At 37.2% G+C, this 14,170-nt stretch overlaps 1 protein-coding gene across 6 annotated transcripts; it reads left to right on the plus strand.

The window, feature by feature from the left end:
- The first annotated feature begins 541 nt into the window (after positions 1–541).
- LOC132257110 (rap guanine nucleotide exchange factor 6) lies at positions 542–14,133 on the plus strand. Of its 6 annotated transcripts, none has more exons than XM_059753869.1 (13): positions 542–888; positions 955–1,082; positions 1,149–1,232; positions 5,379–5,454; positions 6,261–6,530; positions 6,966–8,505; positions 8,568–9,112; positions 9,512–9,998; positions 10,220–10,852; positions 10,962–11,294; positions 11,406–11,612; positions 12,946–13,158; positions 14,021–14,133. In XM_059753869.1, the coding sequence occupies exons 1-13, from the start codon at positions 871–873 to the stop codon at positions 14,050–14,052; spliced, it is 4,566 nt and encodes a 1,521-aa protein (XP_059609852.1). In that variant the 5' UTR covers positions 542–870; the 3' UTR covers positions 14,053–14,133. The 6 variants fall into 6 exon arrangements, with proteins under 6 accessions (XP_059609852.1, XP_059609851.1, XP_059609853.1 ...); XM_059753868.1 differs by having other exon boundaries at positions 542–823; XM_059753870.1 differs by lacking the exon at positions 11,406–11,612 and having other exon boundaries at positions 542–823.
- Positions 14,134–14,170: the final 37 nt, after the last annotated feature.

A 14,170-nucleotide genomic window follows, 5' to 3' on the forward strand; every position in this document is an offset into this window, starting at 1 on the left:
GTGTTCAGTTTCTCGCTATTTTCCTCCACGTGGAAGTTCAAAATGTTCTCCAGTGTAAGTGAATCACATTTTTCGGTATTTCTCGGGTACTAATCTCAAAGAAGTTCCAGGAGTTTTTGACGATTACCATTATCCGCGAAAAATGTGTTCAGCAAGGCGAAAAATGATTCTCAGTGGCAGATGTCTTTATCCGCGATTGTTTCTGACATTGGTTTTGTTTCCCATGCGATTCTGAAAAGTTTTGCTATCCAGAAAATGCCTGGAAAGATGTCCTTGCTCTGACATTCGAGCATAGCCGCATTTTCCCGAAAACAATTAGTAAAAATTATTATATATTTATTGTCTATATATTATATATTAATATATTGTCTTCAAACAACTTAGAGGATATTGAAAAAAGCAACCTCAATCTGGTACATTGAAATATGTACTATTTATGCGATAAATCCAATCAATTTGTGCTTTTCAAGCTGTCTATTTGCTGGCTTTTCACGTAAATTTTTCGACTTGTTCCTATCTTCACGCTAGTATATAAGAAGTATATAAATTGACTTCAGACGTCAACGTTTGAAATGTTTCATAAATCTAAGTTCAACACAAATCTAACTTAAATATTTGGAATCGAGAGAAATAAAATTTTTGAGGCATGTATTCGTATGCAGTTTGTAATGCATAAATTGCGCTGGGAAATTGCCATAGCAGTCTGCAGAATATCTCTTCTGTTATTTGTTATGCTTTGCAGTGATCTCGGAGTGTCATGCTTAAACTGCCTGATCGCTTTATGGAGGCATTGTGCTGTGATCCTCATCAACGAACACTTCAGGTTGCATACAAACTGAAAGTTTATCACACAATATTAATGAATTATCAATGAACTATAGTTTAATTGTAAACCGGGGCATGAAACACAATAAATTATCTATCTATCTATCTATCTAATTTTTCACATTTTAGGATCTTCAACAGATTTATTATGGATTGCACGCCATGGAGCCGCTTGTCACACTCAGAGACCCCATCTTACGTGCTTTATGTAAAGTAGTACGGCATGAAAAACACCACGTAAACAACATACTTTATTAGTGAGTAAAGGCTAACAATACTCATTGTTTTTTTTACCTTGATATATTATATATTGTAAATTGCAGCACTGGAGAGTTTACCACCAGCTGGTATGTGCTGTTATCGGGTGCTGTTTTTACCAGCGGGACAATGTTTCTACCCGGATCCAGGTAATTCGCTCCAGTATCCGAGCTTTTCGAAGTTTTATCAGTGGAATTAGGCTAAAATGTCTACATTCATGTGTGTGTATGTATGTATGTATGTATGTATATACTATCTAAACTGCATTGTATTATTAGATAGAGTGTGTCAATAAATAAGTATAATATATATATACGGCGGCTTAAGGGTCAACAGTTAATAGGTATTGCTGATTTTTTGACAAATTTGAATCTATATCCTTATGGTGAAAATACAACATTTGTTTGGAGAAAATTAATAGAAGTCATCTGTTTCTTCACCACGCGTATCGTGTATTTCCTTCCTATTGCCACGGCGTCTGTCAGTGATTTTTCCAATTCGTCTATCAACTCTTCGTATTTTAGTTAATATTTTAACAAATAACAGTGGAAAACCCTGGGAAATATTGCATAAAAATAAAGTAGAGCAATATTTTCAATTTACTGGAATATAACAGGGAGTTTATGTAAAAATTAGTAAAATTTCAAAGCAATATCATCTCTCAAACTTCAAATCGCTCTACTGAAAAATTGCGATTTTGACTTTTGATAGTCTTCGGGGCACCCGTCGAATATTTAACATGTATTAACCAGAAGAGAGAGAAATAAATATTGCTGTTCTTTCATAATTTTCCTTCCCAGAAATTAGTTTCTTTGACTAAAGTATTAAGTGCTTTTCAACTCGAAAAATTTATTTCATTCATATTCTAAAGCTATTATGCCAAAGACTTTAAAGTGTCGGCAAGTTCTTCTCAATACCGTCACTTATCGATATGAATTACGTGAAATTTCCCCTTTTTCATACAATTTTAAGAGAAAAATAGGAATTATATGGACTACTCATTCTCTCGACTTCAATTTTTTTTTCACTTAAATTGGGTTAAAAAAGTAAATATATGCAATCCGTATCGATAAGCAGAAAGAAATTAATAACATTTCAACATTGTGGCATAAACACCTTAACCGAGGGTTGTTCAAGTTGAAAAAAAGTGGTATCTATTCCACTTAGCAATTATGTAGGTTCTATTCATAGGATTTCCTTATATATTCCGTAATCAATTAATTCTCAAATGTGATACAGCAATTATAGTAAGGGTTTAAATTTGATTAAAAAAAATCAGCGAAACTTCAAGTTCAAACTATAAACAAATTATTTATTAACAAGGTGCATGTCACTGTATAATATCATTACTACAGAGGCCGTAGAGGACGACAGAAATCATAATTTAAATTATCGTTACATTTTTTTTACGAAATTTTTTTGTTTACTACTATTTGTAATTTCTGTACATTGCACAATTACCATAAAAAGAGTTAAAAGCATCTTTAAAGCCGTGGAAAATCAGTATAAGATAAAATACAATAGAATTGTGCATTTTGATAGTATGGTTATGTTGATTTTTTGTTACATATTAGCATACTATATAAGGCTTACCATATGATTCAAAAATTTTAACGCAACGTCATGCTTGCATTTTGTGTCGATGAAACTACATTACCGACATCCTCAAATGCTTAATAGACATAAGGTGACGAGATAATATGACAGAGCGTTGACGGGGTTCTTTGCGTGAAGCCTTATAATAATTCTTATGGTGTTTTCTTTTAATTATTGCCGTAAAAAGAAGTTTAACATAAAGAATTTATACTGTTTCTAAGTCCGCGCTTAGAAGTGACGGAATAAAAGCCCAAGGTATCCCTTGTGCACTGAAATGGTGAAACTTGCAGTGTATGTATTTGTGTGTATAAGTTGGGTGTGAGGCAATATTAAATGAATATTTATCTCCATCGCACGTTTATATATCAATTCTTTGTAGTGAAGTAAAATGTTCGATGGTTGAATTCTAAAAGTTCGATAATTTTTCCAGATTTTAATCATTTTGCTGATTAGTTATAAATTTACCAGAACAATCAAAAAAGAAATAGACTAAATGCAGTGTGCACTGGTGGCGCTACTAATTTAATTATAAAAAGTGCTGTAAATGCAAGTTTATGATGAACGTAAGTTTAGCCCTTAATTTTTTTTATTAATGATAATCATAAAGTGCAGTTAAGTTATGAACCATTGCTGAATTATTCCACACTTTACTTATATTATTTCAGCTATAAAAATTTTCTTGTCTAAAAAGGATCATTGCTATCTATTTACGTATCACAAAAATACTTTTACATACGTCCAATCTATAAAGCCTTGGACTTAATTAGTTAATTTCGGGCAAGTAAAATATTCCTATGCGTGCTAGGTCTCGTATTTTTCTGAAAGTCTCAAATAACATATCTTGCCCAAGGAGAGCACCAAATTCATTACGAGGACACCTGGACACATTTGAAGCAAATGCACAGGTGGCATACTCATAACGTGACTTTATTCCGAAATTTTTCTTGAAACATATAACCCTTTCTTCATTTTATAGTTGACTCGCACATGTTTCAAGAATTTCGTAATCCTCCACTAGCGACTACAGGCTTGCCTGTTTCTAGCTGCGGTCCCGAACACTCGAACTAATATTGAAATACACCATAGAATATAGTGAGACATAGAATTTTTGACATTCACTTGGCAAGATGTATGTTAAGCCTGAAACAGTTACTCATTATTCCACTGCTTATTACAATTTATTCCCAAGTAAAACAAATAATATTCAGCGCTCATCAGCGATCGAAATATCAATTAAAAAAAAATGTTGCTTATATACTGTGGTAACCAACATCCCACCGCCTTCCTGATTTTCCTCAATGGTGAAGCAATTTCCTACATCCATAGCGCCAGACATCTTGGAGTTATCTCGAATGAGTCCTTGGCGTGGGACGATCATACTTCCCACATCTGTAAAAATGTGAATTTCATTATTTTCACGCTTCGAAGACACAAGCAATTTCCCAGGGCGTTCAGCTTTTATTTATCTGTGCCCTTCTCCTTCCCGTCTTTTCCTATGGTGCTAAAACATTCTTTTCCTGCGATCAAGCCTCTATGTATCGCCTCACTGTCACTTTATTATTATTATTATCCTCCTGCGCATTTTCCTGAATATGTATTTCTATGTCTTAATTACGTGGCCCTACTTCCCTTTAAGGGTCATGGCCTTCTCCATAATGCCTCACCACTCTGCACGATCCACCGCCACCGTCCGCCAACAACGCACCACACCCAGGGCTCTGAGGACGTCGTCGACCACGTCCGTCCACTTTGTTCGGGGCTGGCCCCTCCTCCTAGGCCCCAAAAAGGGGGCATAGAATTTCTATGTCATCTCCACCGATATCCGATTCCTTGACTTCTCAAAACCCTATTTTTCTTCTTTAAATCGAGTATTTTTATACTCACATACCGGCACAGTGACTCTGGATGTTTTTCTTTGTGATTATCCTATTTAATGTTACCTGTAAAAATATCATGTACAATGTTTTTGTGTAACAACATTTTTAATATTTAGTAAAGATCCAGTAAACCAACTTTTTAAAGGTAGACATTCTCAGTATTCATAATTTACTAAGTATATAAGGAAAATAATATGTGATGTAAATATTTTTATTACTTTCCAGTTGGAATCAGACTGAATATATTGTAAAAAAAATACACGAGTTTTTCCTCTAACTGAACTGTGTCCACTCGTAAGCGTCTGCGTAACATTTTCCTTATGTTTAAGTACTCTCTTCCAACCTGTTCTCCCTCTCGGTTTATTTTCAGTCCAGTTTTGATGGCTATAATTAGACGTAAAAAATACAAAGCAATTTCAAGCAATAAAAATCAAAAGTTGCGTTGTTTGACACACCAAAATCTATTTTATTAGATTGTATATAAGAAATATTTCTAAATTCACAAAGAAATGTGTCTTCTCTCTCTTTGATTGTACCTGCTCTCACAGGTATTCTTTTTCTCTCTCTCGCATCAATTAAGGTTGCTCTGAGTAGAGTGCCAGTCAGTTCTTTTTCAACTACGGTCATGGTTTCGTTTAGAAAAGATAATTTAAGTATTCTATTATGGCAACATGACATGAGATGCAATGAAGCACTCGTATAGCTTTGGACGTCTTTAATGTGCCGATTACGCGGGGTAACGTGTCCCGTTCTATTTTTCTGGCTAGAATTGTAAATTATACAGGATATTATCATAAATATAGTCTCTCTTATTTGTTATAGTTTTGGAAAGAGAAATGGTGGCAGCTGTCGACGACCCAGCGACTGTTTGGTGTTAGAGACATCAGATATGATAGTTGTGAGTATTATCGTTGGCCTATAATACGTCTGATCTTTTATCAGTGAACCACATGGCTGCGATGAAACCCAAAAGAATCATAGAGAACCAAGCACAGAACTAATTTCATGTATATTTAAGAATATCAACGCAGACTGAATACAATGCAGCACTGCAGTTCTGGACAGATTAAGCAAACATTTCATTTTTTGGTCCATTCTTAATTTCTATTACAATACTTGTCATGACTATAACGTGGAACTGGCTTTTCAGTAATGATCTGGACCAGTTTCAGAGATTGTTTAAGTAGCGCTACACAAATTAAGATAGTGAAATTTTGATGACAAACAGCTCCTAGAGTTAGGCAGCTAACTTTCTAGGCTACAAAAATTAGTGAAAACATACATATAGAGAAATTACGCGAAATATGATTAATTTTAAAGTTAATTAATCTTCGCTGATAAACGTCCGTTTATTTTAACTTATTCCTTGCGTTCTTTACTTCACACTACTTCATTTATTGCACATAACTTCGTCCACCAAATTTTTCCTACATACAATACAAAGTATTCATAATTAAAGATTACATTAAATACGATGAAGATGTAGTGTGTGATATAAGCAAAGTACAAAGCTAACCCAGTTATCAAGATCTTTTAATTACCCTTGAAACTGCTGGCAATTACATATTGCCGATGAAAGAGTTAACACACGACCGTGATATTCTCAGTCTTATGCTATATAAAATGTACCACAGCCTCCCACAAAAATACAGTACAATATTGTAAAATAAAAAAATAATTGCGAATAATGATTTGTTTCTGTAGATTGATTACCCTGAAACGTCAAATAGATCATCTGATTTGCATCGTTCTTTGTCCGCCGCAAAAGTGGCGCGCAGTCAATGTGAACACGGAATGGATGACCAAGGGCAAATCTCTAGTGGCATCTGTAGCATATATACTGACGAGCTAACACAGCGACCAGATCTGTACCAGAAGTGCAATAGAGGAAGCCACTCAAGTGACACGAGTTCAGCTTACAGTGGTTCTGACACTATGACTTCAGTTCACAGCTCCTCTATGGATACCGATGAAGTAATTGTAATTTTAATATTTGTAGAACTGCATGATTTAGGATCAACTATTTGTTTTAGGGTTTTGAGAAGAAAACTCTACTTGGAAATACGTCAGAGTAACTTCCTTACTCAGAAAAAAGTAAATCTTCCATTCCAAAACTTTCGATTCTTATCGCACCCTCTTCAGTGCCAAAAATATGAGATTCACAACAGTTTTCTGAGTGAAGAAAAGTTTACCTTGACGTCTTTGCGAGTGTTCAATGTCCCAGTGTTTTATTAATTTCAAATGTTTTAGTCCGTAAATAACTTTTGAAAAAATTTAAAACATTGTTTTAGTTCCGAAGACATAACTTACATTTCAAAAACTAATGCTTTATTTATTTATCACATTTAATTTATATACATATTTATACATACATAACTGATTTCACTTTATTCACTATAATTATTGCAGGTGGATTTGTCCGGACTAGTAGAGAGTGTCGTAGATTCGGATGAGGAAGACCTAGCTGAGAGTATGGATAGCCTTACAGTCCGTGATACTGTGCGTGAATGTTTGGAAAAAGATCCTACAGATCGTACGGATGACGATATTGACACTCTCCTAGAATTTACGCAAAAGCTAAAAGCATTCACAAGTCTGACACTAGCTGTTCGTCGCGCCCTGTGTAGTGTAATGGTTTTTGCTGTAGTGGAGCGTTCAGGTACAATGGTGATGAATGATGGAGAGGAATTAGACTCATGGAGTGTTCTCATTAATGGCCATGTGGACATCGAACATGTTACGGGTGAACGTGAGGAACTTCAAGTCGGTGACAGCTTTGGCATCTTACCTACCATGGATAAGTTATACCACCAGGGTGTAATGAAGACTAAATGCGATGATTGCCAATTTGTATGCATAACACAAACAGACTACTATCGTATTCAGCACCAGGGTGAAGAAAACACGCGGCGCCATGAAGAAAATGGACATCTCGTGATGATAACAGAGCTAAGACATGGTTTGCTCGATGCTGGTACACGACGTGGTCATGTAGTAATTCGAGGGACACCTGAGAGACTCATGCTACAACTACTAGAGGAAAACTCAATGACAGATCCAACATACGTTGAAGACTTTCTACTTACATATCGTACATTCATTGAGAACCCTAATCAAGTAGCTCAACAGCTACTCACGTGGTTTGAGAATGAGGAAACATCGCCAACCCTGTGTACAGTAACACCTACAGAGATACGGGATCGTGTAACACGTACAGTGATATTATGGGTGAACAATCATTTTACTGATTTCGAGTTTGACGGTCAAATGATGGAATTCCTCGAAATGTTTGAAGTGGGTCTTGAAAAGAAAGCCATGGATGGACAGTTGCGATTGTTGCACATCGCCTGTTCAGCTAAAGCTCGTACACGTATTGTTACACTTACGCGTTCGTCGCGTGACGAAGAATTACACTTCGCCGTAGGTGGTGGAAATGAACGTGGAGGCCTGGGAATTTTTGTTACAAGTGTAGAAAGACGTACAAAAGCCCATGATGTCGGATTTAAGCGTGGCGATCAAATTCTAGAGGTTAATGGAAATAGTTTGGAACATGTGACACTTGCACGTGCTATAGAATTGTTAAGGAGCACTACTCATTTATGTGTCACCCTTCGAAGCAACTTACTCGCTTTTCGCGAGATGCTGATCACACCAGAATGTTTGTCACCCCGTGCAAGACCTGCGAGACGTCGTGTTCTTCCGGAAGTAGACCCACGGGCTAGATCTTCCGCGGATTTGATTGGTATCGGACTAGATCAAACAGATGCTTGTTTAAAAACTCCAACATCACCGGCAACAAAAAATAATATAATCTCTCATGTGGGTCCACTATCTGCGCCCGCCACTGTAAAGAGTGGCTTTATGACTCTAGCACCGAAGCGACGTATCCAGAAAGCACTGATTAAGATGAATCTTCTACCCAAGAATTCTCTCATTTATGCTACTGATGGTAAACGTCACTTCAAAACTTTTGACTACACTTGCCCTTTTTTAATCTTATATATCACACAGGTGGAAGCATCGATGTTGAGACACTGGCGCCGCCCAGCGGAGATAGTAGTAGTACCAGCTCTGGGTCATCTCAATCAGTGACGGCAGCTGTTTCACCAACAGCAGTAATGTATCACAGCCAGAGTAATCCAGATATTAGTGCTATGTACTATGATGACACCCGGTCCACTGACTATCCCGAACATGTTCTCAAGGTTTACAAAGCCGATCAAACATGCAAGTATTTACTAGTACATAAGGAGACTACGGCACATGAAGTGGTAATGTTAGCGCTCCAAGAATTTGGAATACATGAAACTAGCTCCAACTTTTCCTTGTGTGAAGTTAGTGTAGGCGAAGGGGGCATGGTAAAGCAGCGTCGTCTGCCAGATCAAATGCAAAACCTGGCAGAGCGAATAGGTTTATCAGCCCGTTACTATCTTAAAACAAATGGTATCACAGAAACACTTGTCTCAGATGATGTTGCGCCGGAGTTAGTGCGCGAAACTATAGTACACTTTCTTCAATTGAACGCTAATGAAGTCGCAATGCAACTTACATTTCAGGTAAGGATTTTTCATCTTTTATTTATCTCACATGATGCTCTGACTCAAGTTAGAATACTCGAACATATAAGCATTTATTTCGCTCCCTCGTTCTGAACAGTCTACAAATGAATATAATGTGTCCAAAACAACCAGACCAGAAAAACCAATCCATAATGTGCAATTTGCCACTGATTTTTTTTTAAAACAAGTCTGAAAGGTAAAAGCCGCACATTACAAAGTGAGATTTTTAAGTTCACTACTTCTTCATAAATAGGAGAACAATAATTATTATTAAGTTTCGAACTGCAAATCGGAGCATATCGTCACTGAGCCCAAAATATTCTTACTTAATTTGGACTGATTGTGTAAAACACATACATGTATATCTGTATAAATCGTTTCTCATTTACATTCTAGGACTTTGCCATTTTCCGTCAAATTGAAAGCACAGAATATATCGATGACTTATTTCAACTGAAGTCACCATACGGTACTCCAATGTTAAAACAATTTTCCGAGCTGGTAAATCGTGAAATGTTTTGGGTGGTAACGGAAATCTGTAGTGAGACTAATATGATGCGCCGAATGAAGATAATCAAGCAATTTATCAAAGTTGCCCGACACTGCAAGGAATGTCGTAATTTTAATTCAATGTTCGCCATTGTGTCGGGTCTGGGACACGTAGCCGTAAGTCGTTTGCGAGTCACGTGGGATAAACTTCCCAGCAAGTATCAAAAATTGTTTAGTGATCTACAAGAATTAATGGATCCTAGTCGAAATATGTCCAAATATCGTCAGCTGGTGTCGACAGAGCTTATCACTCAACATCCTATTATACCTTTTTATCCAGTAGTGAAGAAGGATCTTACGTTTATCCATCTGGGAAACGATACAAGAATTGAAGGTGAGAATTAATCAATGAATTGTAGAATGTTAGATTCTGATTATAATTAGTTGTGATTTACTATTCGTATAGACAAATCACATAGTGTGTGTCTCACATAATCGTAATTTGTAATTTAGGCAAAAGAAAACATACAAGTTTTGTTACAATATTAGTTTAACTTAAACATATCGAAATTAATTTTGTTTCTGTCCTCTACTTTGTTTTTCTTTGTGCTAAAGGTCTCATTAACTTTGAGAAATTACGCATGATTGCAAAGGAAGTGCGAAGTTTAGCCTACATGTGCAATTCACCACACGATCTGCTCACTATGTTAGAATTACGTGGACAACCACCTAGCTCGGCAATGGTGGCGCTAAATCAGATGTCCGTAACAGTGAATCAAGCAACTATTAAAAGGCGCAAGAAAAGCACAGCCGCACCAAATCCAAAAAAGATGTTTGAGGAAGCGCAAATGGTACGTCGAGTGAAGGCTTACCTTAACAATATTAAGGTAATTACTGATGAAGACACTCTTCATGCGCTATCAGTTGAATGTGAAGCTAGTTGTGGATCAGCACCTAGTAGTGTTACGATACGAAAGCGTCATCCATCGCCAACACTTAGCACAACAAGTAGCACAAGTAGCACGAGTGAAGGAAAGAAAGCAGCAGCCAAGTTCGGGGCAGCTTCACCACAGGCAGTGAAAAAAATACTAGCATTGTCTGAACAGAGCAAAACAAGGCCCCACTACCCAAAACATCCCGGTATTGTTCTACCCGGACTTACGCACTATTCAGCTGGACTCCAGACCTCTGTGAGTCCCTCACCGTCACCTAGTACTAACCGACGCATTAATTCCAGCAACAGTTCAGGTGAGTCTATTGAGTGACAAATGTCGAATTATTAAATCTCTAATTTCTTAGAGCCAGAAGCAAGAGAGCGACATATCCTTTTTTATTTGCAAAAAAAAATATCTTCCAGGGTCAGTCTCATATAGTGCTCATAGTCATACAAACAGCGGACGTCCTATTCACGAACGCAGTCATTCAGACACACCGACGCCTGTACCGTCTGTTGATCTATCAGCGGAAAGCAGCAGTGTGACATCGTTAAGTAACATGCCTCTGCGCAAAACTGTTACATCTAGTTCATTAACGTCCAGCGACAGTGGTCATGGCTCTTGTGCTCAGAGTGCAGCTGACAATCAATCAAATTGCTCGGAGAGCAATAGTGGACTGTACCATGTTGCATCCTCCATTGTACACAATTCACCTTCACCCACATTGCAGCAGCGGCGGCACTCAGTTCTCCACGGTAAGTTTTCATGATCTTCAAATTTGCCTGCTGTGCATGTGTGATGTCCACTTCCTTACATTGTGTTAAATACCACTACCCTTCTCTCTAAACACTGTGTTCTGTGCAAAGGCTCATGCCTAAGCAATTATATAATGTCAACGTCATGCATTGCGGTGCCATCGCAACATCATCACACCCACATGCAACATAGTCAAATGGGAAATACGATGAATGGAGATTTGCCACCATATCAACTCACATCAATAGTTTCAACAACACACGGAGTCGCCAATTTTCTCACACCACCACAATTTCATTCGGCCACGCGGTACAACGGTAAGTCTGCATGTATGCTTGCCTTGATATCAGTGTGGCCTGTATCTTGAATTCAATGACAATTTCAAACATTTCGTGATAACTTTAGACTGTCCTTTTTTATTTTATTTCCATTAATATGTATTATAGAATTATCTATTCCTTTCACATAATTACTATTAATTTACGCCGCTTCATGTTTTCAACGTTTTATTGAACTACTGTTGTATAAATCATTGTCTTTAGACACTATTCGACCCCTTCCTGATATTCGATCGGTTTGTAATTTGGCATGCTCTAATATTTTGGATCGTTGCCGAAAATTCTTTTCTGTTCAAGGCACTATATCAATGTTCGTTACTAAAGTTTTTTTTACAGGGGCGGTTGGTAGCCAACTATCTAAGTCTATGTGGGACGGAGCGCTCATAACTTTATGATGAAAACACAGCATTTGTCATTTGAAAATTGATCGCGTTCATCATCTATTCACCTCTTTCTACACCACGCGTATCATGTATTTTCCTTCCTGCTCCCACAAGAGAATTAAGTCTGCAGATTTGCAGGTAAAACCCAAATTCTGCAGACTATGGTGCGAGAGCAGGAAGGAAAATACACGATGCGCGTGGTAAAGAAAGATATGACCTAAAACAATTTTCAGATCACAAATGCTGTGTTTTCACCATTAGCATTGTCAAGCACCATGAGTACTTGACAGACTACGGTACGGTTCTAGCAGCGGCATGCCTTCCCCGTCGGCCCTTCTCTGACTCCCAGTTTCTCTGCCTGATCTTTACTTATACAAATAATGCAAATCTCTTTGTCTACTTAAAATATCACTTTTATCCCTCTTACCTGTCGAGGGATCAGAGTGGAATTTCCCCAATAGAGCTCACCTCAGATTTCTGATCGCTCTTCGCTGGCTGCATGTTCAGACAGATTTCAAAGGCTTTTTCCAATATCATGTCATACTTCTCGCTAATAGATTCCTCGTTCATCTTTGCCACATTCTGTGGCTTTTCACATCCATCAGTCTCGTTTGTTGCTGCGAGTACGTGGAGCTACAAAGCATTCACTGGACCAGGCATTTATTTCTGCTCACTGAACGATAAAGACTCACTTTAGATATCGTCAAAGCATTCCAGTGTTTCGTAACGTCTGAGAACATACTGAAGTAGAAGTTATATGATAATACCAAATCAAAGTCGAGTTAAAAATGATGAATATTTGCTTTACTAAGTCTTATAAACTCTTATGAGAAAGACTTTACAAATGTTCGGGGCTTGTATAACGTTTCTTTCAGAGGTCTCGATTTTGTATTTTTTCTTCGAATAAAAAATTCTGCATCTTTTTCCAGCTCATATGCTCAATCCTCGCACATCCGGCTGTCCCCGTTTGCCACCTGCATACAGTGTTGCTGCTCAAATGGCACGTCTTCACCGTCTCGGACGGGCGCACAGTCATGAGGGAGTAACTACAGTTTCAGCAGCTGCAGTGGCTGTTTCCTCGGGATCTCTTATAACTAAGCAAACAAACTATGAACCAGATACTGAGGACTATGATGAGGATGGTAAGAAAAAATAAATTCCTTTTTACTTTTAAAGATGTGAAACACGAGACGGCCTTGTTGTTTAACTTCACTCGCTTTTTTCAATATCTGCGTTTCGGAGGTACTTTGCCTCCTTCTTCAGCGATAGAAAAAATTATGGGTGAGCCTGGTCATTGGGACTGCACTATTTGTCACACACAAATACTCCACAATTCCTGCCTTCAACACCTAGATATTTTGACGAACTTGAATATAAATCCTCATCGTGAATACTGGTATCATATTTACTAATTCATATATACTTTAAATTGTGGGTAGCACATTACAAAATCTATAATTTGGAGGAGACAGCAACAGAAAAAGTTTTTTAATCGACTATAGATCCTTGATATCAGCATCACCAGTGAATTTAGATCCAATGATCTTGCCATTTTTCAAAAGCTCCAGACAAATACACTAGCAACAGTAAAGACATCTCTGAGACACATTCATACCGTAAGAATATAAATAAAAACGATGATAACATATTTTCGTGTAGTAAAAATGTAAAGCATTTCACTTGACTATGATATTTAGTATTGTCTGTTCAATCTTTTGTAAAATCTTCCATAGTAAAATAGTTTTGAACAATTGAGAAAAACAATCCGAGTCAAGTTCCAAGCGATCTTCAGTTTTTAAGTATAGTACAATCTTTTTAGACTACTGGTTTTTTATTCAAAATACATAAATTTGGAAGCGCCGATACATATCTCTTAACAGTTTGAATCAAATTAACTCTTGCAATTCTTGACTGCAATATTCGAAGTTTACTGTGTCCTGTTTGGGCATATTGCAGTGTTCACTGATCCGTTGGTTAATATATAATTATATTTCTTTTTTGCAGATGATGAAGAGTCACAAGTATCAGCTGTTTAGACACAGTGAGTGATTGTGTAAGAATATAGCAACATTCCATCACATCTTATAATATGAGGAAACTAGACAAAAAACCAAATGTTTACACATGCCGTTTTATTTAACCGCAATTTTGTTG

The sequence above is a fragment of the Phlebotomus argentipes genome, unplaced genomic scaffold, assembly GCF_947086385.1.
Source record: "Phlebotomus argentipes unplaced genomic scaffold, Phlebotomus argentipes genome assembly contig_75, whole genome shotgun sequence".
In the NCBI taxonomy this organism is placed as follows: domain Eukaryota; kingdom Metazoa; phylum Arthropoda; class Insecta; order Diptera; family Psychodidae; genus Phlebotomus; species Phlebotomus argentipes.